At 38.6% G+C, this 27,608-nt stretch overlaps 1 protein-coding gene across 5 annotated transcripts in view; it reads left to right on the plus strand.

Moving 5' to 3' along the window:
- The window catches only part of CTDSPL2 (CTD small phosphatase like 2), a 75,819-nt gene extending 57,250 nt beyond the window's left edge, over positions 1 to 18,569 (plus strand). For 3 of the 5 annotated variants that reach the window (XM_024997759.2, XM_005212211.5, XM_024997758.2), the window contains exons 9-13: positions 7,783 to 7,845; positions 7,948 to 8,027; positions 11,235 to 11,361; positions 13,023 to 13,118; positions 13,714 to 18,569. In XM_024997759.2, coding sequence (XP_024853527.1) covers positions 7,783 to 7,845; positions 7,948 to 8,027; positions 11,235 to 11,361; positions 13,023 to 13,118; positions 13,714 to 13,779 — 432 coding nt within the window. In that variant the 3' untranslated portion in view covers positions 13,780 to 18,569. The remainder of the gene's footprint in view (positions 1 to 7,782; positions 7,846 to 7,947; positions 8,028 to 11,234; positions 11,362 to 13,022; positions 13,119 to 13,713) is intronic. The other 2 variants (XR_236236.5, NM_001191405.1) reach the window with 2 other exon arrangements.
- The last annotated feature ends 9,039 nt before the right edge of the window (positions 18,570 to 27,608 follow it).

Below are 27,608 nucleotides of genomic sequence, written 5' to 3' on the forward strand. Positions count from 1 at the left end.
ATCAGAATTCTTCATCTGAATCAAAGCCAGATAAAGTGTCCTCTTGGGACTTCTGTTACTTTTGCTTTCTTTTTATGGTAAGTTTGTTGAGGTAGAACTGTATCTAATTTTAATTCTGTTTGCTGTTCTCTTTCAGAACAATTTAAAATGTAATTTGTCTTCTGTATGTTTTAATAATTGTCTGTATCAGGAGTTGGCAAACTTTTTCCTATAAAGGGCCAGTTGTTGTTATTTTGGGTTTTGCAGTCTGTGTCACAACTGCTTTTTCTGCCATTGTAGCATGAAGGTGGTCATAGATGGCGCATAATGAATAAGCCTGACTGCATTCCAGTAAAACTTTACTTAACAAAAATAAGTGATGATCTGGATTTGGCTCAAAGGCCATAGTTTGCTGACCCTTGGTCTAATAATTATGAGAGTATATGCAGTAAATTTATATATTCAAATTCTAAATGGAAGTAAGTAATCAGATGTTCATCAAAATTCTTGTTAATATATAGAGAGATTTAGAATTAGATCCACTATACCCTGATGACAGGCTTTCTAAGGTTTTTGCAGATGAAAGTTTGAGGGAAATTTTAAGGTGGTCACTACTCAATGTTTAAAGATTGCCTTGCTTCTTTTGATTGATAAGTAGGGATCAGCTTAGTTAATGCAAGACTTAGAACAATGAAGACTTAGATTATTCAAGCCTCAATTTAGTACCTGGAGTGTATTTGAATTTCCATTTCTCTAGGGGATAAACCTAAAAGATCCAACTCAAATGAAAATTTTGATATATGTTACCACTGACACTATATAGATTAGACAGATTATAGTTTGTGAAAAAGTCATTTGAAAGAGTAACTGAGTGTTTAAAATGAGGGTGTGGCATTCACTAAGGCAAAGTTGATAGATTTTTTTGTTTGAATGTATTTTTTCTTTTCCCTTAATTGATAGTTTTTCCATGAATTGTTTTACAGTTAGATACTGGAAAACATATTTATTCGTAGAATGGTACAAATGCATTTGCTATCTGGAAAACCAAGTGCATGATCAGTTCCAATGCACATGTTTTCATTTTTATATTTAGCTTATATTGACACATTGTCAGGAAATCCGTCTCGTGGTGTTACTCAGTTAAGAGGTCTCCACTGTATTTAGTTTCTGTTCCTGCAGATCCACCAATTCAAGACTCTAGGTCATCTCACTCCCTCTTCCATCCAGAAGATGACTTCTATCCACAAGCAGGACTGAATCAAAAGACAGATTTTTCACTTAGCTCTTGAGCTGAACCACCTCCTCAATGACCTTCCTCTGTCTCCATCAAGAACTGGAGCTCAGTTTTTTGAAGATGTAATAGAGCTACCCAGCCCAAACGTGGCTAATTGAAGACAAAAAGAAGATGCCTCATATGTTTCACCACAGTGCCACCAAACGTAACTGTGTTGTCCAACTCCTCATTCTGTAAAGTATGGCAGGGGCATCTGATTTTTGACTCTGTTCACCAATAAGACTTTAGCCAGTCAGTGGCTTTCTGAAGATCAGTAAAATCAACAAACTTTGGGTCAGCTGTCCAGAAATCAGATTGTGGTAAGCACTCAAGGAGAGATAGGATCCTATAGGGAGCTACTTGTTCAAGTATGCTTTGTTTTAATAGTAGAGGTTGCTTTTATGGGAAGCGTTGGGGGGAAAGGTGGGTGGGAAACCCCATGTTTAGCAAAGCTCAGCCTCTTCCTCTTTATTGTAGTTTGTTTTCTGGGAGGCTTACAGCCTAGGATAATTTTTGTAAGGATTTCAAATATTTTATACTACAGAAAAATAGAAGTAGAAGGTCGGTGGCATCTATCTCTTTTCTGCAATCTTTCCTAGAAAAGTCAGCATTTTTGCTTGATGAAGAAAAAAAGCAATTATTTAAATGAAGAGTTCTGTTAGTAGATACTTAATCAAACTTTTCCTCCCCTCATGCTCTGACTTAAATTGATACTAAACAGGAGGCATTTTGTTTTGACATTCATAAAGCATAATTTTATTATCTAAAAGTAGTATGTATACTTGTTCCTTAAAACATCCGGGACCATGGACACAGTATTGAGGATGAAAGTAATATTTTATATCTGATAGGGAATAATATTTTTGATAATGAGTTGTAAGTCAGCATTTAAAATAATTTTTCCATCCTTATTAGTAAGTATAGTCAGTCATTGGTACTAATTTTTTCATCATGGCTTTTGTATTCTTTATAAATGTATCTTAAAATTAGAAGTAGTTCATTTAAAAATACACAGAAAATTCTTGTTCAGTAGCTGAAAATATTTTGCAGCTTTAGGAGAGGTGACAGTTGACTATTAAACATATTAAATTGGAGACTTAAGAATTTAGAATTTGGTTTTGAAGGCTATGTGGGCTTTTGGGTTTTTTTTTTTTTTGCTTTTAAAGTCAGTAAACTTGATTTTAAGAAACACATTAAACCTTATATATATATATACATACACACATATGTGTACATACATACTCAAATTGAAAAATTGTGTGTGTGTGTGTGTGTGTGTGTGTGTGTGTATGTAAATGGCCATGACTTGTGTGTGTGTGTGTGTGTAAATGGCCATGACTTGAAAAGTATGCTTCATTGCTAATTTTTAATATACCTTCTGTATGAATACATGAAACATTTTATCCCGTTTGGACTCCATAAGAAAATATCTTTTCAAATTTATTTCTATTTAATACAGTGTAAGATTTTACAGAAGGTTTTAGTTTGAGAGTTTCATTTGTGTTGGTTATGATGTTTCAGTATTTACCTATTCATTCTCAGATTGATCCACCTGCAGATACTATCCCCAGCAGCAGTCTGCCTTTTATTGAAACTGTGTGAAGCAAAAGATGACTTTTAAATCACCTATGGATTATGAAGTTGAGGCCTCCTGCACAGGGTGTATCTGAGCAACCCTCTTTCTATGGGAAAGATTTGGGTTTTGTCTCTATGATCTGGTATTGATGCAAAGACAATGTTAACCAAGTTAAATAATTAGTAATCCGTTGACTTACTTTACTTCTTCTACAAGTGAAGATAGAGCTTTCTCTTTGAGTGTGGTTGCCCGGTCCTACCCCCATAAAATCCTGCTCTTTCCAGGTGTTCTCCTTATGGCTGATAACTTAAATAATCACATGGATAGTAATAATTCCTATTGAGGGTCTTGATGTGCTGGTAGTGTTCTAGGTGCTTTATATGTATTAACTTATTTACTACAGTAACCTTATGTAGGTACTGTTATTATACCGATTTTATAGATGAAGAAACTGAGGTGTACAGAAGGTTTTAAAAAATTGGCAGAGCCTCTTATATCCCTGTGGTATATATTGGTGTATGTGTGCTGAACTCTACCTTCTTCAGTGTTCTTGGTTTTCTGTTGTTTAAATAAGTAGCATCCACCAATCATCTTTTTATTTAAAGGTGCCATACTCTTAAGTGGGTGAATACCACCGAATTTGATCTTTTCTTTTCCTTCCTGCAACAGTGTAGCAATAAGTTCAAAGGATTTCATGGAAAAAATATTAAAAGATACTTTTTTTCAAAATATATTAGGGTCATATTATCTGTGCTTAAAACTAGAAGTATTTTTCCTAAAAAGATCTACATGTAAGAATTTTTTTTCCAGTTTTGCCTGCAAATTGAGATTGTTGGGTGTCCCCTTGCTTTTTTTGGTCATGCTCATAAAGTCACCTAGATAACTAAGATAATAGTTTAGTTACAGAAATCAGTATATATAACTGACATTGCACACGTAGACATAAATTTGAGTTTAGATAGACTTTCACAAAATATAGTCAATTTGTGACTGGATAGCTATTTTAATGACTTTTTATTAAATCTATTTCTGTTAACCATTTATAACCTATTAGCATCGTCTTCAGAGAAGGCAGTGGCACCCCACTCCAGTACTCTTGCCTGGAAAATCCCATGGACGGAGGAGCCTGGTGGGCTGCAGTCCATGGGGTCGCGAGAGTCTGAGCGACTTCACTTTTCACTTTCCTGCATTGGAGAAGGAAATGGCAACCCTCTCCAGTGTTCTTGCCTGGAGAATCCCAGGGACGGGGGAGCCTGGTGGGCTGCCGTCTATGGGGTCGCACAGTCAGACACGACTGAAGCGACATAGCAGCAACAGCAGCAGCAGCATCTTGTATGCACAGTTACAGAACATTCTCTTGTCTTAGTACTAAAGAAAGTATAGGCTGACTGTCAGATATCATCTAAGTTTTGGTAAAATCAGTTCACAATATATCACACAAGATTAGTTATCATTATTTTTACAGATATTATTCTAGTAGATTTTGTTGTAAAAGTTTACAGCGTGAACATATAATGAAATAAGTGAGGGGAATTAAGAGGTACAAACTTCCAGTTCCAAAATAAATTGAGTCATGAGTAAGAAATGTACAAAAGTTCTGTATAATAAACATTTCATAGCATGAACATCTCTGGGTAGTGGGCAGTCTTATTTCAGACATCTTTGTGTGTGCTGTTCTTATATCATAATTGTTCATTATTATAGCATTATGCATTAAGACTTTGACTTTTTCAAAATATATTTGGTTTAGTGATTAAAACTATTTGTTCTGTACCTAGAATAATTGCTGTATAGTTAAAGGAGCATATATACACCAGCCTGAAATGAAACTTACGGCCTAGTCTTACATTTGGGTGACTAAATGACTTTGAAGAGTTGCAAGTGTAAAGGAGGATGATTTCTGAAATACTAAGTAGTGGAAGAATGTAGAAAATAGGAAGTAAGTAACTCGGGACGGGAATCTTTGTTAGGAGACGGTTAGGAGAAGAAAAGGGCATCTGTGGAATCGATTCTGAAGCCTTCAGAGGCGTGTCCGTGTATCTGTATGGTTGTGTCTCTGACCTAACACAGTAGAGGGTGTAGTCTGTTGATTGTGCATCCCGTACAGCTCTTCTGCTCTCCTGCTGGACAGTGCTTAGTGCTTCTTGACTTCTGTATATTTCTGCTTCAGTATATCCATCCGAATGACTTAGGTCCTGCTGGCCTTGTGACTCTGTTTCTATTTTTCTCCCTGAGATGTTTGCCTTTTCACAAGTGACAGAGCCTCGCGTGGTCCCATCCCATTCCTGCTCGCTGCTGCTGTGTTCCTTTCAGCACCTTTTCCCTAACTGTCTGTTTCTGCTTATGTCTTTTAATCCGGAAACACCTTCCTGTGTTTCAAATAGTGAGTCTGCTCTGAGAGTAGGAACATCTACAGTGAACAGTTTCTATTCTTGTGCTAAGAAAACACTCTTGTGCTCTGTTCCCCCATCTCAGCGCTGCCTTCATCCCCAGTAAACAGGCACATTTTGAAAGTAATGTCAGATTCTAAGATGTGTGTTACATTTCTCAGTATAGTCAGCGTCGTAGAATCATAGTGAAGCCACAGTTTTGCCTAATCCCCAAGTGCAAGCAGTGGGACACGTCCCCTTTGAACCGTGGCCACTGACTGTGCTTAGATAATGCTGTTTAAATGGAAGTGTTCCTCTACAGTGGAAGTATTTTAGGTTTCAGAGGAGACAAACCCCAAATTGTAGAGGCCCTGCTTATTTTAATTTATAGTATGAGCAAGTGATAGGGATATTGAAAGCAAATGGAAGCATTTATACACATGCAGAAATGAAGTATTTTTGGTTGTTAAGTGCATTTAACTGCTTCTTAGCAGCAAACAGAGGTCTCTGATGGTTCATGGTTTATCATCTTCCATGAGATAAGGTTGACTGAAAAAAAGTATCGACTGAATTGATAGTTTTTCCCTTAACCATTACAAATATATTTTGAAGTGTTCCATAATGAATAAAAATTGATTTTGTCAGTTAAGGTAGTAATATATCTGAATCTGTCAGTTACTTGGATTATCAAATAAAGTGTGTTGAAAACTACCCAACTATACCAAATATTTTAGGATGCAAATGTTAAAATTTATTAGAAGTGCAAATCTAGTTAAAATTTTTGTATCTCATCCTAAAGGATAGGGATTGGATACTAATGATTTTTTTATTTGCTAGTGGTGGGAGTGTGTGACTGACTTCATTTTTGATTAGTCAAAGCTACTGAGATCAGCTGCCTTGTAACAGGATTAGAAATGAGTAAATCTTGATTATGCTGGGCTCCCCTGGTAACTCAGACTGCAGAAGAATATAAAGAATATAAGAATCTGCCTGCAGTGCAGTAGACATGAGTTCAGTCTCTGGGTCAGGAAGATCCCCTGGAGAAGGGAATGGCAACCCACTCCAGTATTCTTGCCTGGAGAATCCCACGGACAGAGGAGGCTGGTGGGCTACAGTCCATGGGTCACAAGGGTCAGACACGACTGAGTGACTGACACACACTTTGACTTACTATTCTAGCCTGTAAGTGGGAATAGGGTGATATTATTAACATTAATAGTTGTTTGGGATTTGTCTTCCACAGTGATCAGTTCTTAAGGAGATTCAATGGTTGGCCTTCGAGTCTGTAGTTGTGTAGTTGTCCTGTAGTGTGTGGTCTTGCCTTTCCTTCTCAGTTTTGTTTATATTGCTTAAGGCAGTTTTATTTGCCTAAGTCTGTTTATTATTAAATTTATTTGACAGATTTTTTGTCACATATTTACTATATATTTGGCTTTCTGTTACACTGTTTGGGCTTTAGAAATTACAAAGACTGTTAGTACATAGTCCCTTCCCTCTAAAGTCCTTTGCCTGATTTCCCTGTTCTGCTCTGAAACATTCCCAGAACTAGATTTTTATCATAAGGTCATTTTTGTTGAGATGTGTACTGATGACACAGTTAAATGCAGTGAAGCCTAAGTTTTGACCGTGTTGCCACCACAGCCACTGCGCCCAGGGAATCTGGCGCGAGGGTGTGTTTGTCTTTCGTGCTTTTTTTACTTTAACAATCACCTTTGAGTGAAGTACAAACTTTTCTTTGTAAAAACTTTTTGTCACAAAATAAATATAATTTAAAGGAGTTAAAGTCTTTTGTAAATCAGTTTTTAGTGCTTGTTCATGACATATTTCTGTGCTTCTTGAGTATATTACAAGAGCTGCGTTAAATATAGGCAGAAAGACAGACAGAAGTAAGACAATAATATGTTTAGAGTCAGTTCTTTGGTTACTGTAGTCTGTCCTGATATTGTCAGTTGGTTTTGATAACTGGTGTGTTTGATTATTATATTTTCAATCTCAAGTAGCCCAGTAGTGCTAATTTAGATACCACATCTGAATCAGTAAGTGTAGAACAAGCTTGATTTCTGAAACATTCTTGTTAGTTAAACCCACCAATCCAGACATCTCCTTCTTAAACATTATTTACCTTAATAGAAATTGAAAATAAAGGTATTCTTAAGCAAGTGAGAAGAAATTCTGAGTGATCATTGAGGAAGGTCATTGAGACAGGTCAGCTAGAGGTGGACACACAGCCTGCCTCATAATTGGATGGATGCTCCCTGGCTGGAAGATGGAGCTGATTGGTGGATCAGAGTCTCAGAGGGCAAACTGCCATTCTTAGTTTAACTGTTCATTAAAATTACATTCCATGAAGGTCTATTATATGCTGCTATTTGAGTATGAAAAAGTGAAATGATCACCAGCAATTACTATTATCCTACCAAAAGATTGTTTTGGTATGCGAAATATATTTGGTCAAGTGGTACTTAGTAAATTTTTTTATTCATATGAACTTTTAAATTGTATTCAAAGTTAGAGCATACCTTATAAATAAGTTTTTTCTGTTTCATATTTTTATTTTCTGAAGCCCATCTTTGTGTTTTTTTCAGGTTTACGTGAGATTAAGACCATTCTTCAGGGAGTTCCTGGAACGAATGTCTCAGATGTATGAGGTAAACATACTTAAGTTAATTATTTAAGTATTTTTATTTTATTCAATACAGTACCCATTTAGATCATGTATAATGATTACTTCTTTTCCCCTGAATTTGTAGATCATTCTTTTTACTGCTTCTAAGAAGGTGTATGCAGACAAGTTACTGAACATACTAGACCCTAAAAAGCAACTGGTCAGGTAAATTTAATTAAGAAATAGTGGAAATGTCTGTCACACTGAACTATGAAATTACTATGATTCTATTTAATTTTGATGGCCATTTTTAGTTGGCTGCATTTATAGAGATTTGTTGTGTTAAATGGTGAAAATAAGTGATTTTTTTTCTTTTAAGCCCCCAAACTCTTTAAGAGTTCCTAATTAAACTCCAGACAGACGTTCTTTAATGGATACAAAGATCAAATGTGTTTATTCACTTGTACATATGTATCCTCACTTTGGGATTGGGGGGAAACTGAGGGTATGTGGAATTTTTCACTGTGCATGATGTTTTCACTTAATGCCTCTGAGATAATGCATGTTATGTCATCTTTTTAATGACATAGAAATGAAAGTTAATTTTAACAAAAAAGATCAAATTAAACTCTTGGTTTTTTTTCAAGAGCAAATTTATCTTCCATGGAAAGAAAATGTTACTTGAGTCTAATTGGAAATTGCAGTTGGTTTAGTCACTCAGGTGATTCTGATCTGGACTCAGTTCCTTGTGTGTGTGTCCTAAGCCAGCAGATGCAGTGTATTACTGGTTAGGTGGGCGTGTTTTCAGTAATTTAACACAATTTGAAAATTAGTTTCATTACTTCTGTCAACTGAAGTGAGATACCAAGACTCCTCAGTCTTGCTGCATCCTCTGAAGTATAGGAGTTAATCTTTGAGTTTTGATCAAGAGCTGAATGAGAGATGCAGGAAAAGCCTCCTGAAAGCTTTGGTAGCTGGGTGTTCATTTTCTTAAATATTTCCTCACATATTGTCTTAGAGTGGAAAATCCTAAACTTAATTTCTACTGTCAGTAGTACCTTTATTATTGAGTGGTTTCAACTATAGTGAAAGGCTTTTCCTAATGCCCACATTTAGGAGACTTTTCCCTCTTTTTTTTTAAAAAAATTTAAAGTATCAAAATTTGTCGTTTAGTCAGTTTCCATTTTATCTTCCATATAAACAAGCTTCAGACACACAAAAGAAAATGGTATTTTATTTTCATAAAAGTATATTATAATTTATGCTCATTTTACCTGATAATAAAAGCATACAAGTGATTTTGCTCTGATGACCTCACTCCTGAAGATTTCCATTTAGCTCCTCCAGTGCTCCAGGAACAGTGAGCAGCATAGCCCTTCTCTTGTGGAGCTTTCATTTTACTAGGGGACAAATCACAGTCATGCAGTTGTGATGTTACAAGTTAAAAGCCTTCTTTTAAACTAGTTTTATAGAACCTACGCCTTTGGGAGTTTAAATTTGTTTCATCGAGTTGTATTTTGAAAAACTTAAAACAGGAAAAGCTTCTTGAACTGTGTATTGAACGCACTAAGAGTGCTATAGGGCGCCACCTGTGTTGGTGACAAAGTCGATTCAGAAAGTCCCAGGAGTCTGAATGCTAATTCGATGACTAGCAAAAGTAATTTCTTTTTAAAATGGCAAATACTAGCTACTAACCCTCAGATTGGAGAAGGCAATGGCAACCCACTCCAGTACCCTTGCCTGGAAAATCCATGGACGGAGGAGCCTGGTGGGCTGCAGTCCGTGGGGTCGCTAAGAGTTGGACACGACTGGGCGACTTCACTTTCACTTTTCACTTTCATGCACTGGAGAAGGAAATGGCAACCCACTCCAATGTTCTTGCCTGGGGAATCCCAGGGACGGGGGAGCCTGGTGGGCTGCCGTCTGTGAGGTCGCCCAGAGTCGGACACGACTGAGGCAACTTAGCAGCAGCAACCCTCAGATTCCTGCTAACTGGGAGGAGTTTATAATTAAAATAACCATTAGTCTCCATATATATACTCAGCTAGCTGTCCCCTGTGTCTGGTGAATTGCTGCTATTGGAGAAGTTATCAGTGTGACTTGGAGGTACCCACTGTACCTGCCTCCAATTTCCTCTTATCTGGATGTTTATACAGATAAAATGTAGGATCTTATTTAGGTCCAACCAGGACTTAAATTCTTTTGTCTAGCCTTATATTTTCAAAGTAGGACTGTCTTTAAACCTTTCAGACGTAGATAATCATTAGAAAAAACTGTTTATAGTATTATGTTTTGTCTGGTTTTAAGATTCTTCCTCTTTTCCATTACCATTGGCACCGATTAAAATACCAGTTACTGGTTGTTCTTAGACCTATGACAGATTTTGTTGGTAGAAAATGCTGCTTTCTTAAAATCTGAGAATTAAAAATATTATGAATGCGTAAGTCCTAGCTCCTTAAAAATTGTATAGTGGGATTAAGACACAAGGAAGCCAAACTACCAAATTATTAATGTATGCAAGTAGTGTGTTTCAGGATAATCTGTACCAGTTATTAGTAATATTCAGAAACTAATATATTTTGAGTGCTAGAGATTATATAAATATTACAAGTATATAAATATTACAAAACTTAATAGCTTTCGTTTTAAAATGATATAACTTTTTCAGTTTTCACTGGTGAAAGATCAATTTTGTTACACTTAAATCTGGATTCATCCTTTCATTCAATCCTTGTTTTTCCAAATCACGCACACAGTTAAAGCACGGGTGTTTGGGAAAAGTTGAAATGATGGAATGTTTTGGCCTCTGCACCTTTCCTCAAAATCTATAAGAGAAACTGAAAACTTTTTTTTTAATGCCAACACAGAAGCATCCCTTCTCATGTTTTCTATTCTGGCATGTGCAGGGCTAGGGAGGCGGTGTGGTCTTCTGGTTAGAGCAAAGGACTGGGAGCCAGGAGGACCCTGGGTCCCATTGCGGGGCTAACCGCTGACTTACTGTGTGACCTTGGGCAAGTCACTTGACCTCCTTGTGCCTCAGTCAACCATCTGGAAAATTGGTTAAAAAGCAGGACCTCGATGACAACCAGATGCTGCATCTGAACTGAGCTCTCCTGGGTAAATAAATTACAAAAACAATTTACAGAGTTTTTCATCCCTCTTTATCATTTAATATAAAATTTTGGGATAAACCAAAGTTCTTTAAGACATGGTAATACTTGGTTGTAAGGTTTCAATAATTGCTAAGAGTTTTTTATAAGACCGTAGCCCAAAGCCTAGGCCCACACTTGTAATTGAATTTCCTTTGTGAGAGAAAATGACAAGGCTTAATTGTAAAGCCTGTGGTGTGTGCATTGTATATGTTTCAGTATGTGTTGTGCTTTTTACAGATACTTTATCTTTTAGTTAACTTGTTTTTACTTTTATGTTTAGGCACCGGCTTTTCCGTGAACATTGTGTTTGTGTACAAGGAAACTATATAAAGGACTTAAATATCCTTGGAAGAGATCTTTCAAAAACTATAATAATTGACAACTCACCGCAAGCCTTTGCATATCAGGTAGGAAGAAGGCTGCTAAACAAACTCAGACGAACGCTGCCAGACAGTGTGATGGGGCAGCAGGGTTTTCACTGGCGGGATTTCCCTGTTTAGTGTCATCTTAGAATTAGAAGTGCCAAATTAGTATATTCCTTGTGGAAATTTTTCTTTTAAATGAAGTACAACATACATGTAGATTTGAAATAGTAAAACCCTAAGAAGGGGCTGTAAGATACATACCATTTGATAGCATCCTTCTTGTTGTTGTTTAGTTGCTAAATCGTGTCTCTTTTGCAACCCTATGGACTGTAGCCCACCAGGCTCCTCTGTCCATGGGATTTTCTAGGCAGGAATAATGGAGCGGGTTGCCATTTCCTCCTCCAGGGGATGTTCCCAGCCCAGGGTTTGAACCCATGTCTCCTGCGTTGCAGGCAGACTCTTCACCACTGGGCCACTGGGGAAGCCCCAGTAGCATTCTTAGCCGTTGTTAAATCAGTAATTTTAATTGTAAATAATTTGAGAATTACACCGTGTTCTTCTGGTCTGTGTAATTTGACCTTTTGAAATCTTAGACTATTTTGTCAATATATTTGTACCCTTTGTCAGTGTTTCTTAAACATATAAATTCAACTCTAGTTGAGTCTGTGGCATCCAGTGTTGAGGATTTGGCACTTTCACTGCTGAGGGCCTGGGTTCCACCCCTGGTCAGGGAGCTAGGCTCTCATAGGCCATGCAGCGCGGCATAAACAGATAGATACATACGTAGAGAGAGAGACGGGCCATCTTTGCCAGATGGATTTTACATTGAGTATTATGTTCATGAGATACGACTGAGATTTTCGTCAGAATAAATCAGTGCAGAATTGGGATGTGGAAAGGGGGTTGGGTATAGATGAAACAAGACTTGCCCTCAACTTCTGTGTTTCAAAGTGTCCATAATAAAACATAAAAGAGAATAAATACAAGGGGGGAAGATGGCATATGGTATTGAAATACGTTCAGTTTAAGTCACTACTTTTCATTTCCTTGCATTTTAAATGTTTTTAAGAATTGGTTTGTAAATAAAATAATTTCAGTTACCCTCCATCTTAAACACAGTGTTCTGTGTAAATATTAAAAGATATGATATCCTAGAGAATATTTACTATAAAACAAATATGGTTTGTAGTTTTGTTTTTAGATTTCAACGGAATACCATTGAGTTGGTTTGTTGTGTCCCTGCTGCGTTTCAGGTTGTCTTGTGTGGGAGTAAAACAGTGATCAGGACACAGTCGCGCATATGCCTCTCTCTGTTTAAAATGGCAGTATTCCAAAAATAAATAAATAAAATGGCAGTATTTCTTTATTCAAAATGCCTAGCATCGACTAATATTTCTCTAATGAGTAATGTTTTTAGTTATGTTAACGCAAAACTTATTTTAATGAATATTTCTTGTTAAATTTTATATACACTAAGAATTACTCTGAAAAACCAGTTAGGTTTCAGTTTATTCCTTCACATCTATGTCTGGCACTATTAAGATGCCAAAGACTGTGACAGGCATAAACTCTGATGGCATTCCTTTTTTAAAGGAACTTAATGGATTAATATTTACTAAAATCTGTTATTTCTTTTTATAGCTTTTCCAACTTAGGCAAACTGTAAATGAAAAGAAGAGTTAATTCCTTATTTATCATTTTAGCTATCTAATGGAATCCCTATAGAAAGCTGGTTTATGGATAAAAATGACAATGAACTGCTAAAATTGATCCCATTTCTGGAGAAGCTAGTAGAACTGGTAAGTATATCTTTTCATTTATCTTTTTGTTAGGTTTTTTTGTTGCTTTAACTCTATTGAAATACTGATGTTTTAAGTAAATATGGTGAGAGATTAGGGCAGAAGTTGAAAAAGATTATACCTTATAAATTATGTTTATCAGTATTTAAAATTGTACGCATCGTTTAATCTCACCGACCTTCCTGCGGCAAGTCACTAGCTGGCTGTGTTCAATCCGTTTTGAGTTCAGGTCTAGAGCTGATGCTTATGGTACCGAAATTTTATTCTGGGAATTTTTTCTGCTATATCCATGGATTAAATTTAAAACTACTGTGTAAAGTAGACTTCAGTGGCTAAATGCTTTGTCTGTCTTTTGGTTTGATCTTTTCCTGCATCACTGTTCTTTCAAAATTGATGCGTTAATGATGAGCTTTTCTTTTGCGTCTAAATTTAAGTTTACTTCTATGTAGTGTCTTTGCATTTGGCAAAAATAATAATAATGATGTAAATTATGAAATAAATAGCCATAGTTTCCCTGCAAAGTCAGAATGTTCATAATGCTCTGAGCATCGTGTCTTTTAAGTTTCGTGGCTTTTAAAATGTCTGTCTCCAACAGAATGAAGACGTTCGACCGCACATCAGAGACCGGTTTCGCTTGCATGACTTGCTGCCCCCCGATTAAGTACAAAGACTTGTCAGATCACTGAAGGGGGAGAGGATGCAGGACCCTTTTGGACTAAGACAAAAACATTGCCATTACTGTTGAAATTTTGCATTTTTGTACCCCGTCTTGCTTTTCTTATCTTGGTGCCCAATAATAATCAAGGGTTACAGAAAGAGACTTTCTCTCAGATTGAACACACACAGTAGGTAGGCGAAAACAGAGGCGTCTTCAGAACTAGTGCAACTCCAGTGAGATTTTTTATGTACAGGACATCTGCAGTTTATAAAGAATTCTGTTTCTGCCACCAGCAGTTTGACCTGTAGTCACACAGGATTTTATGATAATAACAGAGATGAAAATGGACTTTTATTTTCTCTCTGTTTGGTGCTCTAAGTGGGTTTGTAGCCACTTTTCTGTTACTTTAAAATTCTCATTTCAACAGGAATGGCCAGTAAAAGTTGTTTTATTTTTCCTGTTAAGGTTTATAACCTTTTTACATTTTTGACCTGTATTATTAATAGATTAGAATTTCATTATGCATTCCTTTTAGTTGAGGCGCTTCATAGTTTTCTGGAAATAGTAAATTTTTAGTTTTTTATTATACATTTGAATGGCCGTTTTCCTGCTTTGTCTGCCTGCATATTGTATATTTGTTTAAAAATACCCTCTACTTTTAGTCCATGTAAGTTTCATTTAGAGAGAACATGCATTTATATTTTGTTTCTGTAATATTCTACTGTAGGTGAAATCTTTTCAAAATTCAAGAGACTGGGTAGATAAGAATATATGAATGACTTAATATTCAAAAGATGTAGACCATTGTGATGGCATGTGTTCCGAGTGGTACTATCTCGCAGTGGCACACAGACGTGATGGATAAAGGTATACCTCAGACCTCACTGTGCTCACCAGTCTTTGAGGAGGATGGATTGGGCCACCTGTCGGGCTTGATTTGGTTACTGATGCCTTTGGTTTTCTCCAGGAATGAAGTGTTCAGCACAGTGATTCAGTATTTTTAGTTACTTTGCATGGGCTGGTAGTACCTCTGTTATGCTCTCGGTCACAATCAGTTTAAGCTCCGTGTAACAGTCTTGGTACCTCGCAGCAGCTGTGCATAACCCTGTGTGCAGTAGACTCCCGGGCCACCAGTGCAGTCAGTACGCTCTCATAGTGGTTTTCTATGCTATATGGAAATAGTCTTCAAGCCTTGGTTCTCTGATGCAGCTACCACAAGAGGTTGATATTTTTATAGTGGCGTGTAATCTCTTTTTCGGGAGGCTTTTTATGGAGGTAGAATTTGTAAAAGTTAGTATGCTTTGCCTCTCAACTGCATTAACATGCCACAGGCTCAGACTGTTTTTGTGTAAAGGATGTCAAAGAACGGCACTTTTTCTAAAGAGAAGTTTGATATTTTGTATGCTTGTTAAGAAAGTACAGTATTGGAAATTAAAGGTGGACAACTGATAATTGAGGAGTATGTCACTTAATTTTTTATGTATATTACCTGTTTACTTGTACAACTTATTGTACAAATTACATGCAGCTTCATTTTCAAATGAATCCTTAAAATAAGGAAATCTTTTTAGGAAAACATTTAATTTTTGTATTTTTGATTTTAAAGGCATGAGTTATGTCAATTTTCAGTGTATTAATGAAGATTTTAACTTTTCATCAGGTTGAGTGTTTTCTTACTATATTATCTGTTGTGTATGTAGTTAGCATATTGTGTCACTGAACTGTTTAAAAATCTAGCATGTAGAGCAAGCCTGTTTTGTGGAAAATCCTTATTCATTAAAAAAAATAATCATGGCAGATTTTCTGCAAAAAAAAAAAAAAAATTTGCAATTCAGAATATTGGGGGTTTTTTTGTTTGTTTTTAATTTAAAGAAAGGTATTTTGCTTGCAGGAAAAAACAATACAGATTCATTTTAATGAGAATCTTTGAAATGTATTTATCTTTAGGGCATCTGGGCATCTTTATGCTGTTTGTCTCCTGTCTTTCTTGAAATAAAATGTACATACGTTACCTTTACATATGCTCTTGCTCAAAATTGTGAACCTGGTTACATTTCTCCTTGCTCCCTTTTTATGTTCAAACAGCAAAACCTATATAAGATCTAAACTTTCAGCTTACATTATAATTGCTGAAAGCTTGACCAATTAAGTACATATACTCTGTGGGCTTTCCCAGAACTAGAGGGGAAATGGAAGCACCTGTATAAAGCATTGTGCTGACAGGCACTTTAAAAACTACTTCAACCACCTTTTATTGGTAAAGCTGCTTTTGATCCCCTGCTGGAGAGTTCCTTTAAGTCAACTGACAAATGAATCAAGCCTAACAAGATTCTGTAAAGAAATAAGCTAAGGGAAAATTTCCTATGGCCTGAGAAAATTTCTTGATAGCAATTTAATATATTTTTTTCATTATTTGATTTGAGTAATTTTAAATTTGTTATTAATACAAAATTTAGAATAAGTTAGAGACTGTTATCCAGCTTCCTTCCTCTTTAACATGTTTTATTAGTCCTTCTTTCCTTTATCTGTTGGTAGATGTTATCTTAAACATTTCCGTTTAGTTAAATGGAGGTGTTTATGAATTGATGTGCCCAGCCCCTTCAGTTCACACAGGAAACGTGAACTCTTAGAAACTGACCATAGTAAATGCAGGAGAGATGGGTACCTGATAATGACACAGAAAAAGTGACCTATATACACATTACAACTCTGAAGTACATACTATAATTGTGATATTTCCAGTGGTAAATGTCTGACTTTTAAAGACATTCTTTTAAATATTTGTATTATTGTTAGGATGTTTTAATCAGTTGTGTTTTTTAACGCCATGTAATATATGTAGCCCTGATCAGATTTATAGCACCGTATTTCTCCTTGGGTCTTAAAGTTGACAACAATTTAAAAGCATAAATTGTTTTATATTAGCTAGTATGTATATTTATTTACCCAATGGCTTTATCTTATTTCCCAGAATTTGGAGGGGGATTTGTTGAAAGCATTGTAACTTCTATAAATGGCTATTTTCTTGTAACTGTTAGTGAAAATGGATGTGTATATTGTTTTTTTATATTTCTCTGGTTTTCCTGGTTTGTTTGTTTTGGGGGTTTTGGGGGGGATGGTTAAACATAGAATCATTTTTTTTAAAAAAGGTTATCTTTGGCCAATGACTTTTTCAATTAGATATTTCTTTCATTTAACCATCTAAAGAAGTTTGTTTTTCATTGTTTTGTTCAGTCAGCTTCCCTGAAAAACAGAGACTTCATCTCATCAATGAAGAACGCATTTCATTATTCCTACAAATCTTTACAGCAAGCACAGACTTCTTCATAAGGACCAGATCTTTTGCACGTCTTCTGTCAGTCACACAAAGCTGAGATGTACAGGACACTGGCGCCTCCTTTACCTGCACTGACACAGTGGTGTTACGTACTGCATCGTTAGCTAGTTAGGGCTTTCTGACCCGGATTCTCTCTGTCTTCCTAGGTATTTATTTGTTGTCTCTTTTAATCTCTTGTGTATCTAAATTAACTTAGTGTTAATAGTCACCCACCGAATAACTATGCCAAGCAACTAGGAAAGAATGTTTATTTTATTTCCCCTTATAGGGGAAGAGTGGACTGGGAACAAAAGTGTATGGGCCAAAAGGCCTTAGGTTGTCATTCATCCACTTTCTTATTCCTCTCATGAAGCTGTTTTTGAGTATAATATTTTTTTCAGTGCTTATGTGCTTGATTATGTCATTATTTTTCATGTCTTCCCCTGAGTTAAAAGCCTACTAGGAACCTGTATAAAATAGAATTTGAAATTTCAGAATAAGAACCACAGAACTCGGTACGTTATATCTAAATGCTACGTAAATTATAATTGGAATCCACGTCTCAACTCACTAGGATACATTTTTATAAAATGTTTCTCTGTATCTTGAATTAAAATTACTTGACCAGAGGCAGAATTCGAGGGTTGTAATGCATTTTGAGGAATTTTTAAAAAGGAGAGTTGAGAGCAAGAGGGTTATACTCACTTGATGGTTTTGATATCGGTGTTTAAAATACATCAGTGGCTCCCGAACCTGATTGCTCCTTTGTGTCACTCTGTGGAGCTTTTGAAATACAGCTTCCTGAGGCCTTCACCTCTGCAGAATTGTCTGAGTCTAGAGTGGGGCCTGAGAAGTCCGTGCTTTTTAAAAGCTCTCCAAATGACTCTAATAGATTTGGGCAATCACTGCTCACTGTGACAGTGGTTTGAGAGTAGGCAACAAAATAAAGTTTACCAGATATTTCTTTGTGGTGGAGTTTACCAGATTTCACGGAACTTATTCAGGATACTTGGAGGAATAAAGAAGATTGAGGCTACTGCTCATTATCATTGTCTTTCATACTTTTTAAGAGTTTGCGTTTCTAGCACTTGAAGTAGTTGATCATATACACAGCTGAAGGACATATCCCTGAATGAGACCATTATATATATTAACTGTAAAATATTTCACTATTTTTTTATTTTATAAATCTTTGTAGAAATGAGCAATGAAATATACTTTCATCTTTTGAAATGGGATTTTCAAGGCGGTGTCCTTTTGGCATTAAGGTCGGGGGGAGTTAGTATTCTCTCTGCCTTTTTCCACATGAATTGATATAAATCATGGACATTTAAAACACTCGATTTAATTTCTACATATTTACTATGCAGTATAGCCGTGAACAAGTAATGTAGATTTAGTTTTCTCATCTTCAAATGCCCTGATCACCCTACCTCACAGGGTTGTTGTGGGGATAAATAAAACTTTTATGGAAGCACTTTTCTTTGGTGATATTTTATCAGCCACTAGAAACTATAATCTCTAACAACTTACATTTGTATAGTGCTTTGTTTACACAGCTTTTTCACATTGCTTTCCCTTCGGGTGGGTGGCCTCTAAGGAACAGAGTGGGTTGGATACATGTATATATGTGGCTTGGTCCCTTTGCTGTTCACCTGAAACTCAACAACACTGCTAGTCAGCTGTACCCCAGTACAAAATAAAAAGTTTGTGGGGGTGGGGTCACATGAGCAGTAAACAGTCTGGAAAGAGCTGGAGCAGTGCTGATGGGGAGGCCAGCCATGAGTGTTACGGATACGTTTGATGGAAGTGACGCTGAGTGTGAAGGAAGAAACGGATGCTGAGGAAATTAAAGAACGATTATTAAATGGTTTGAGAAATCTGGTAAGTAATTGGGGTAGCAGGCTCATATAAATGACTTGCAAAGTTAGCATTCTCTTAGTGAACCAAATGAACTAGAGCTTTTTTTAGTAGCTCATATAATGAGCTTTAATATATTTGATGTATGACAACCCTTGAAGGTACCTTTGACTAGACTTGCCGATGCCGGTAAAGGTAATGTAAAAACTGCCTTACTGTGCCAGGCTCTGGATGGCAGAAGAAAGCAAGCCTGACACTGCTCTCAAGCTGGAACAGTCCAGCAGTGGAGACTGACATTGTTGAGAATAGGGATGTGAAGGAAAAGACACTTGGAGAGCACCAACAGCACAATCTGAAGTCAGGCTTCGATTGGCTGAAGTATCTGTGCAACATTTATGGAATGTTAAGCCAAGCTTGGTTGGGGTCAGGGTAAGTTAAGCAAGGGAGTGTATCAGGGTTGTTTTAGAAAGACCACTGGTGATTGAATAGGGAATAGATTGAATGGGTGACCAGTTAGAAGAAGAAATACAGGTGCTGACCAAATTCTCCATGCAACCAATTTCCTTTCTCCTTGATAAATGGTTAATGTATTGGGTGCTAGCACCATAAATGGATAATCTGAGCCCAGAGATTGGTAAAGTTCTAGAAGGAGTATGCATTGTACAGGTTAATGATGAAAGGCACTCTGATTTTATATCACTGTATAAGAAGTACAGAAAAGGTGTAGGAGCTGAAAGGAGACATGCTGTCGTTGATTTCGTGTTATGGGAAGGCTCTTTAGGGAAGGAGGGTAAAAATGGAGGAAGTCATTAGTTTCTACCTCGAATCAGTGATTTTGGTATTTTATAAATTTTTTTAAGGCGGGGCACACAGCGTGTGTTGTCTTAGTTCCCTGACCAGGGGTTGAGCCCAAGCCTCCTGCATTAGAAGTGTGGAGTCTTAACCACTGGGACTACCAGGGAAGTCCCTATAAATGAGTTTTAACTTGGTGCAGTAATTTCTAGTCTCAATTTCATTCATTTACCTTCTTATGAAACTAAATCACAATCAGATGGCTGCTTGGTAAGGGTAGAACTAAGGAGAATCCTAATGGCTAATACCAAGGTGACTGGACGCTCTCATCTTCATCTCTACTGGGCATCTGCCAGAAGTCTGCAGGGCAGCTTAGCCTTATTTCTGGGGACTGTGAAAATCGTAGTTTTTGGTCTCCCATCCCCTATATCTCACCTTAATTCTGTTAACATTGAAGATACATTGTCTTAGAACATCTTCAAGCAAGTTAATACAGATGACTACATTACCACTTCAGAAATGATGGTGCTTTCCTGAGTCTTCACCTTGGTGTATTTGATTGAATCTGCCACCGTTTTAGCCAATTATTTACTATTTTCTAGTTCAGGTCATGCTACACTGTGTGGGCTGACTAGTAATACAATATAAAAGCAGCTTTCTTTGGGACCCAGCTCTATTAATTTTCTTTTGAGGCTACCTTTCGTGAGGAAAAGCAATGGCCTGATGGGTGCATTTTTGAGAAAAATGCCTAGAAGTTTATTCATGCTGTCGTTCCGAGGCCTGGCGTGCTGTGATTCATGGGGTCGCAAAGAGTCAGACACGACTGAGTGACTGAACTAAACTGAACTGATGTGCCAAACAGACTTTTAAGTATGGCAGACCTGAGCTTCTCAAGATCTCTCACCTGCAGATAGACTGCTAGGATGTACCTGGTAAAAATGTTAGCTGAGGCCAATAATGGAATTGACCGGAAAGATACTGGAATATGTCATGGCATTTAAGGAAGAGCTGGACAACTGGACCTCCAGGGGAGGCGAGGAATTGAGGTGGCGTGGGCAATCACCACTTCAGCAGGAGGTCTTTCCCTCAGGCTGTTGTCATCTGCCACCAACTCCCAGGCCTGAGAGTCTTGAGTTCCAAATTCTAAAGTTCTAGGAAACTATATTTACCTCAAGACTTAAGCTTAAGATCTCTCTCACAGGTCTGTGGGCTGACTGGGCTCAACTGACAGCTCCTGCCTGGGGTCTTCTGCAGCAGCTTGTGCTCAGTCGTATCTCTTGTGACCCCATGGGCTATAGCCCGCCAGGCTCCTCTGTCTATGAGATTCTCCAGGCAAGAATACTGGAGTAGGTTGCCATTTCCTCCTCCAGGGGACCTGCTCGCCCCAGGGATTGAACCCTTGTCTCCTGCATCTCAGACAGATTCTTTACTGTTGAGCCACCAGGGAGGCCCAGGGGTCTTCTGTGATTGCATTCAAATGATAGTGGTGGATTGGGAATTCCCTGGTGATCCCCTGGTTAGGATTCTGAGCTTCCACTGGAGGGGTATCAAGTTCAGTTTCTCATCAGGGACCTAACATCCTACAAGCTGCACGGCCAAAACAAACGGTGCTTGTGGATGGGATCACTTGACAGCTCAGCTAGGCTGGACATCCAGTATGGCTTCTCTGCTCCCATGTTTGACATCTCTGTTGAGACAATCTGAAACAGCCAGGCGCTGGCTGAGTATTTCTCTCTCCTTAAAACAGGTTCAGACCACTCCAGTTCCAAATGTACACTACACATTTCTACTTGGATGCCTCAAAGGATTGTCAAGATCTGTGTGGCCCAAAACTATCCTCATTCTTTAATGTTGAGAACCACACCATTCAGGCATTTTCAGAAATATTTATGGAGCATTTCCTACATGCCAGGCACTGTGAATACAGTAGCAAAGAACACAGACAAGATGCCTGTGCTCCAAACAGATATTAAATAGGGAAACAAGATCATTAGAAATTGTGATAAATGCTATGACAAAAACAGAGTGACGAGATGAGTAACTGGGGAGGCCCCTTGCTGGAGAGAGATCAGGGAAGAACTTTCTGCAAAGGTAACAGAGCTTCAAAGGAGGAAGGAAAGCCAACTGTATAAAGGTGTAGAAAAAGCATTGTAGGCAGAATATAGCAAGTACAAAGTCCAAAAACAGGACAAGGCTTAGTAGCCTTAGAAGGCCAGTAGCAATGATGTTAGTGAGAGAGAATGGCATAGGGGGCTTGGTGGGAGGCAGGAGTCAGACTATGCAGAGCCTTGTAGGCCTTCATAAGGAGGTGAATTCAAACCCCAAGCAAACACCAAGAAGCCACTAAAGGGATTTCAACGGGGAGGAAGGGGTACGATGTTTGATTTTTAAAATAAACTACCCGGTATGTAGTGAATGGGCTGTGGAGAGGGAAGAGCAGAAGACGGAAAACCCACTGGAAGCAGATTATAGGAGAAGAGTCTAGAGAAAGCTTGGACTATGGTGGTAGCAAGAGACATGGGGGTAATTAAATGGGTTCAAGATTAATAGTGGAAGCAAATCGCAGACCTTGGTGATGGACTGAATTTAAGAGGTAAGTGGAAAAAAAAAAAAAAGGTAAGGGGGAGGAGGAATGCAAGGATAGCTCCCAGGTTTTTGACTTGAGTACCTCTAGGTGGGTGTCACTTCCACTCCTCCAGTCTCCAAAAGCATCATCCTCTACTGATTCCTTCCCCTCCTCCTCCATATCCAGTTTGTCACTGTATTAATCGGGTTCATTCAGAGAAACAGAACCAACAGGATGTGTCTCTATGGAGAGAACATTTTAAGAAACTGGCTCACAGGGAATTCCTGGCGGTGCAGTGGTTAGCATGCCCAGCTTTCACTGCTGAGGGCTCAGATCAATCCCTGGTTGGGGGCATTAAGATGGTGCAAATTGTGGGGTGTGGCAAAAAAAAAAAAATCAGAGAAATTAGCTCACGTAATTGTGGGAGCTGGCAAGTCTCAATTCTGCACAGAAGGTCCACAGGCTGGAGCCCCCAGGAAGAGCTGATGCTGCAGAGTCCAAACGCAGTCTGCAGGCAGAATTCCTTTTTCCTCAGTGTTTCCTCAATGCCTTCAATTGATTGGATAAAACCCATCCACCTTATGGAGGGTAACCTGTTTTACTCAAAGTTTGTTGATTTAAAGGTTCAGTCAGCCCAGTCAGTCATGTCCGACTCTGCAACCCCGTGGACCGCAGCACGCCAGGCTTCCCTGTCCAGCACCAACTCCTGGAGCCCACTCAAACTCATGTCCATTGAGTCAGTGATGCCATCCAACCATCTTATTCTCTGATTTAAAGGTAATTACAAACAAAAAATACATTCACAGCAATAATTAGACTAGTGTTTGACCAAAAACTGAGTACCCAGCCAAAGTGACACATAAAATTAATCATCACAGCCACTAAATCCTGTTGGTTCTGACAGTTAACTACCTTCCAGATTGCTTCCTGCCTCTCAGTTGCCATTGTCTTACTTTAGGGTTGTATTCTCAATTCATAAAATATTTACTTATATGGTAGATACTGTGCTGAATGCTGGAGATATAACTGTGAATGAAAGATTGTGTCTTAGGGACCTTACATTCTAGTCTTTGCCCTCTGTCTTGCCTCCTTTAGTCCCTCTTTATAAACGGAAGGCTGCAGAGCATTGCCTCTCACACCTTAACATAGTCATCTGGGACCGGGTCAGAGAGCTCTCAGGTGTTGCTGATCAAGAACAAACTTTGAGTAAGTGGACTGTGGAATATTTTTTGGAAGACTATTAAATGAAAAGATACAGAGGAAATGGGGAACAATGGTTGCCACTAGAAAAAGACACAACGGCTGATGACTGTATATACCTTTCTACAACTTGAATGTTGTACCAAGGAGGTGTTACATATTCAAAAACAAACTAGGAAACAGCAGAAACAAAACAAAAAATATCTGAAACTGCACGCCTCTGAAAATCCTGCAGTGGAGCCCAAAGGCCAAAAGGACAGAGTGCAGCTTAGCCCATCTTCAGTCCCTCAGTCGTGTCCGACTCTTTGCAAATCCAAGAACAGCAGCACGCCAGGCCTCCCTGTCCATCACCAACTCCCAGTGTTTACTCAAACTCACGTCCATTGAGTCGGTGATGCTATCCAACCATCTCATTCTCTGTCGTCCCCTTCTCCTCTCGCCTTCAATCTTTCCCAGCATCAGGGTCTTTTTCAATGAGTCAGTTCATTCCATCAGGTGGTCAAAGTATTGGAGGAGCTTGAGCTTCAGTCCTTCAATGAATATTCAGGACTGACTTCCTTTAGGATGCACTGGTTGGATCTCCTTGCTGTCCAAAGGACTCTCAGGAGTCTTCTCCAACACCACAGTTCAAAAGCATCATTTCTTTGGCCTTCACATTTCCTTATAGTCCCAACTTTCACATCCATACATGACTACTGGAAAAACCATAGCCTTGACTAGATGGGCCTTTGTTGGCAAAGTAACGCACATGCTTTTTAATATGCTGCCTAGGTTGGTCATAACTTTCCTTCCAAGGAGTAAGCGTCTTTTAATTTAATGGCTGCAGTCACCACCCACAATGATTTTGGAGCCAAAAAAATCACTGCTGCTGTTTCCACTGTTTCCCCATCTATTTGCCATGAAGCGATGGGACCGGATGCCATGATCTTAACTTTTCTGAATGCTGGGCTTTAAGCCAACTTTTTAACTCTCCTCTTTCACTTTCATCAAGAGGCTCTTTAGTTCATCTTCGCTTTCTGCCATAAGGCAGGTATCATCTGTATATCTGATGTTACTGCTATTTCTCCCAGCAATCTTGATTCCAGCTTGTGCTTCATCCAGCACAGCATTTCTCATGATGTACTCTGCATATAAGTTAAATAAGTTAACTTACTTAAATAATAGTCATTTATTTAATATATTTATATTTAAATACATTGAGTTAAATATAGTCTTGACGTACTCCTTTTCCTATTTGGAACCAGTCTGTTGTTCCATGTCCGGTTCTAACTGTTGCTTGCTGACCTGCATACAGGTTTCTCAAGAGGCAGGTCAGGTGGTCTAGTATTCCCATCTCTTGAAGAATTTTCCAGTTTGTGTTGATCCATACAGTCAAAGCCTTTGTCATAAGTCAATAAAGCAGAAATAGATATTTTACTGGAACTCTCGCTTTTTTGATGATATGGCAGATGTTGGCAATTTGATCTCTGGTTCCTCTGCCTTTTCTAAAACCAGCTTGAACATCTGGAAGTTCATGGTTCATGTACTGTTGAGCCTGGCTTGGAGAATTTTGAGCATTACTTGCATGTGAGATGAATGCAATTGTGCAGCAGTTTGAGCATTCTTTGGCATTGCCTTTCTTTGGGATTGGAATGAAAACTGACTTCTTCCAGTCCTGTGGCCACTGCTGGGTTTTCCAAATTTGCTGGCGTATTGAGTGCAGCACTTTCACAGCATCATCTTTCAGGATTTGAAATAGCTCAATTGGAATTCCATCACCTCCACTAGCTTTGTTCATAGTGGTGCTTCCTAAGGCTCACTTGACTTCACATTCCAGGATGTCTGGCTCTAGGTGAGTGATCACACCATGGTGATTATCTGGGTCATGAAGATCTTTTTTGTACAGTTCCTCTGTGTATCCTTGCCACCTCTTAATATCTTCTGCTTCTTTTAAGTCCGTACCATTTCTGTCCTTTATTGAGCCCATCTTTGCATGAAATGTTCCCTTGGTATGTCTAATTTTCTTGAAGAGATTTCTAGTCTTTCCCATTCTGTTGTTTTCCTCTATTTCTTTGCATTGATCACTAAGGAAGGCTTTTTTATATCTCCTTGCTATTCTTTGGAACTCTGCATTCAAATTTCTTTTCTCCTTTGCTTTTTGCTTCTTTTCTTTTCACAGCTATTTGTAAGGCCTGCTCAGCCAGCGATTTTGCTTTTTTGCATTTATTTTTCTTGGGGATGGCCTTGATCCCTGTCTCCTCTACAATGTCACGAACCTCTGCCCATAGTTCATCAGGCACTGTATCAGATTTAGTTCCTTAAATCTATTTCTCACTTCCACTGTATAATTGTAAGGGATTTGATTTAGGTCATACCTGAATGGTCTAGTGGTTTTCCCTACTTTCTTCGATTTAAGTCTGAATTTGGCAATAGGGAGCTCATGATTTGAGCCACAGTCAGCTCCTGGTCTTGTTTTTGCTGACTGTATAGAGCTTCTCCATCTTTGGCTGCAGAGAATATAATCAATCTGATTTTGGTGTTGACCATCTGGTGATGTCCATGTGTAGAGTCTTCTCTTGTGTTGTTGGAAGAGAGTGTTTGCTACAACCAGTGTGTTCTCTTGGGAAAACTCTGTTAGCCTTTGCCCTGCTTCCTCCTGTACTCCAAGGCCAAATTTGCCTGTTACTCCAGGTGTTTCTTGACTTCGTACTTTTGCATTCCAGTCCCCTATAATGAAAAGCACATGTATTTTGGGTGTTAGTTCTAGGTCTTGTAGGTCTTCATCAGTTCAGTTCAGTTGCTCAGTCGTGTCTGACTCTTTGTGACCCCATGAATTGCAGCATGCCAGGCCTCCCTGTCCATCATCAACTCCTGGAGTTCACGCAAACTCATGTCCATCAAGTCAGTGATGGCATCCAGCCATCTCACCCTCTGTCGTCCCCTTCTTCTCCTTCCCCCAAATCCCTCCCAGCATCAGAGTGTTTTCCAATGAGTCAATTCTTCGCGTGAGGTGGCCAAAGTATTGGAGTTTCAGCTTCAGCATCAGTTCTTCCAAAGAACACCCAGGACTGGTCTCTTTTAGAATGGACTGGTTGGATCTCCTTGCAGTCCAAGGGACTCTTAAGAGTCTTCTCCAACACCACAGTTCAAAAGCATCAATTCTTCGGCGCTCAGCTTTCTTCACAGTCCAACTCTCACATCCATACATGACCACTGGAAAAACCATAGCTTTGACTAGACGGACCTTTGTTGGCAAAGTAACGTCTCTGCTTTTTAATATGCTATCTGGGTTGGTCATAACTTCCCTTCCAAGGAGTAAGCGCCTTTTAATATCATGGCTGCAATCACCATCTGCAGTGATTTTGGAGCCCCCCAAAATAAAGTCTGACACTGTTTCCCCATGTATTTGCCATGAAGTGATGGGACCAGATGCCATGATCTTAGTTTTCTGAATGTTGAGCTTTAAGCCAACTTTTTCCACTCTCGTCTTTCACTTTCATCAAGATGCTTAGTTCCTCTTCACTTTCTGCCATAAAGGTGGTGTTATCTGCATAGAACCGTTCAACTTCAGCTTCTTCAGCATTACTGTGCTTCCCTGATAGCCCGTCTTAAGCCCTTTATTAGAATCACTTTACCTGTTCAGGTTATCTCCAGTAGCCAGTCATATCAGGGACTACCTGCGTACTTTCTACCGGAAACGCTCTAGAGCAAATTTCACTGGGTCTTTAAAACTCCTTACTGCAGCGCTCACTTTCTGGAAACCTTTCAAATACCCTACCGCTCCCCTCCGCGGTTAACGTTAACCTTTTGCATTTAACCTCACAACGCTTCTTTTTGTTGCAGTCATTGCACTGTATCGAAATCATTTACATGTCTGTTTTTACTGCTTGATTGTGCGCTTAAGGGTAAGGCTAGAGCAGGTAAGTTTAGCTGAGTTCCTAAATCATTCTGCGAAAGAATGAATCGTGTACTGGGTTCAGGGGGCTCACAGAAGGGAAGGTCCTCGGGCCCCGGGGTTCCCTTCGATCCCTTCGTGACGCACTGCCGGCAGACGTGCCGGGAGCTCAATCTGAGCTGTTCGGCTGGGAGACTGCCAGGAACTCGGTGCTCTCCTCTCGC

The sequence above is a fragment of the Bos taurus genome, chromosome 10 (genome assembly GCF_002263795.3).
Source record: "Bos taurus isolate L1 Dominette 01449 registration number 42190680 breed Hereford chromosome 10, ARS-UCD2.0, whole genome shotgun sequence".
In the NCBI taxonomy this organism is placed as follows: Eukaryota; Metazoa; Chordata; class Mammalia; order Artiodactyla; family Bovidae; genus Bos; species Bos taurus.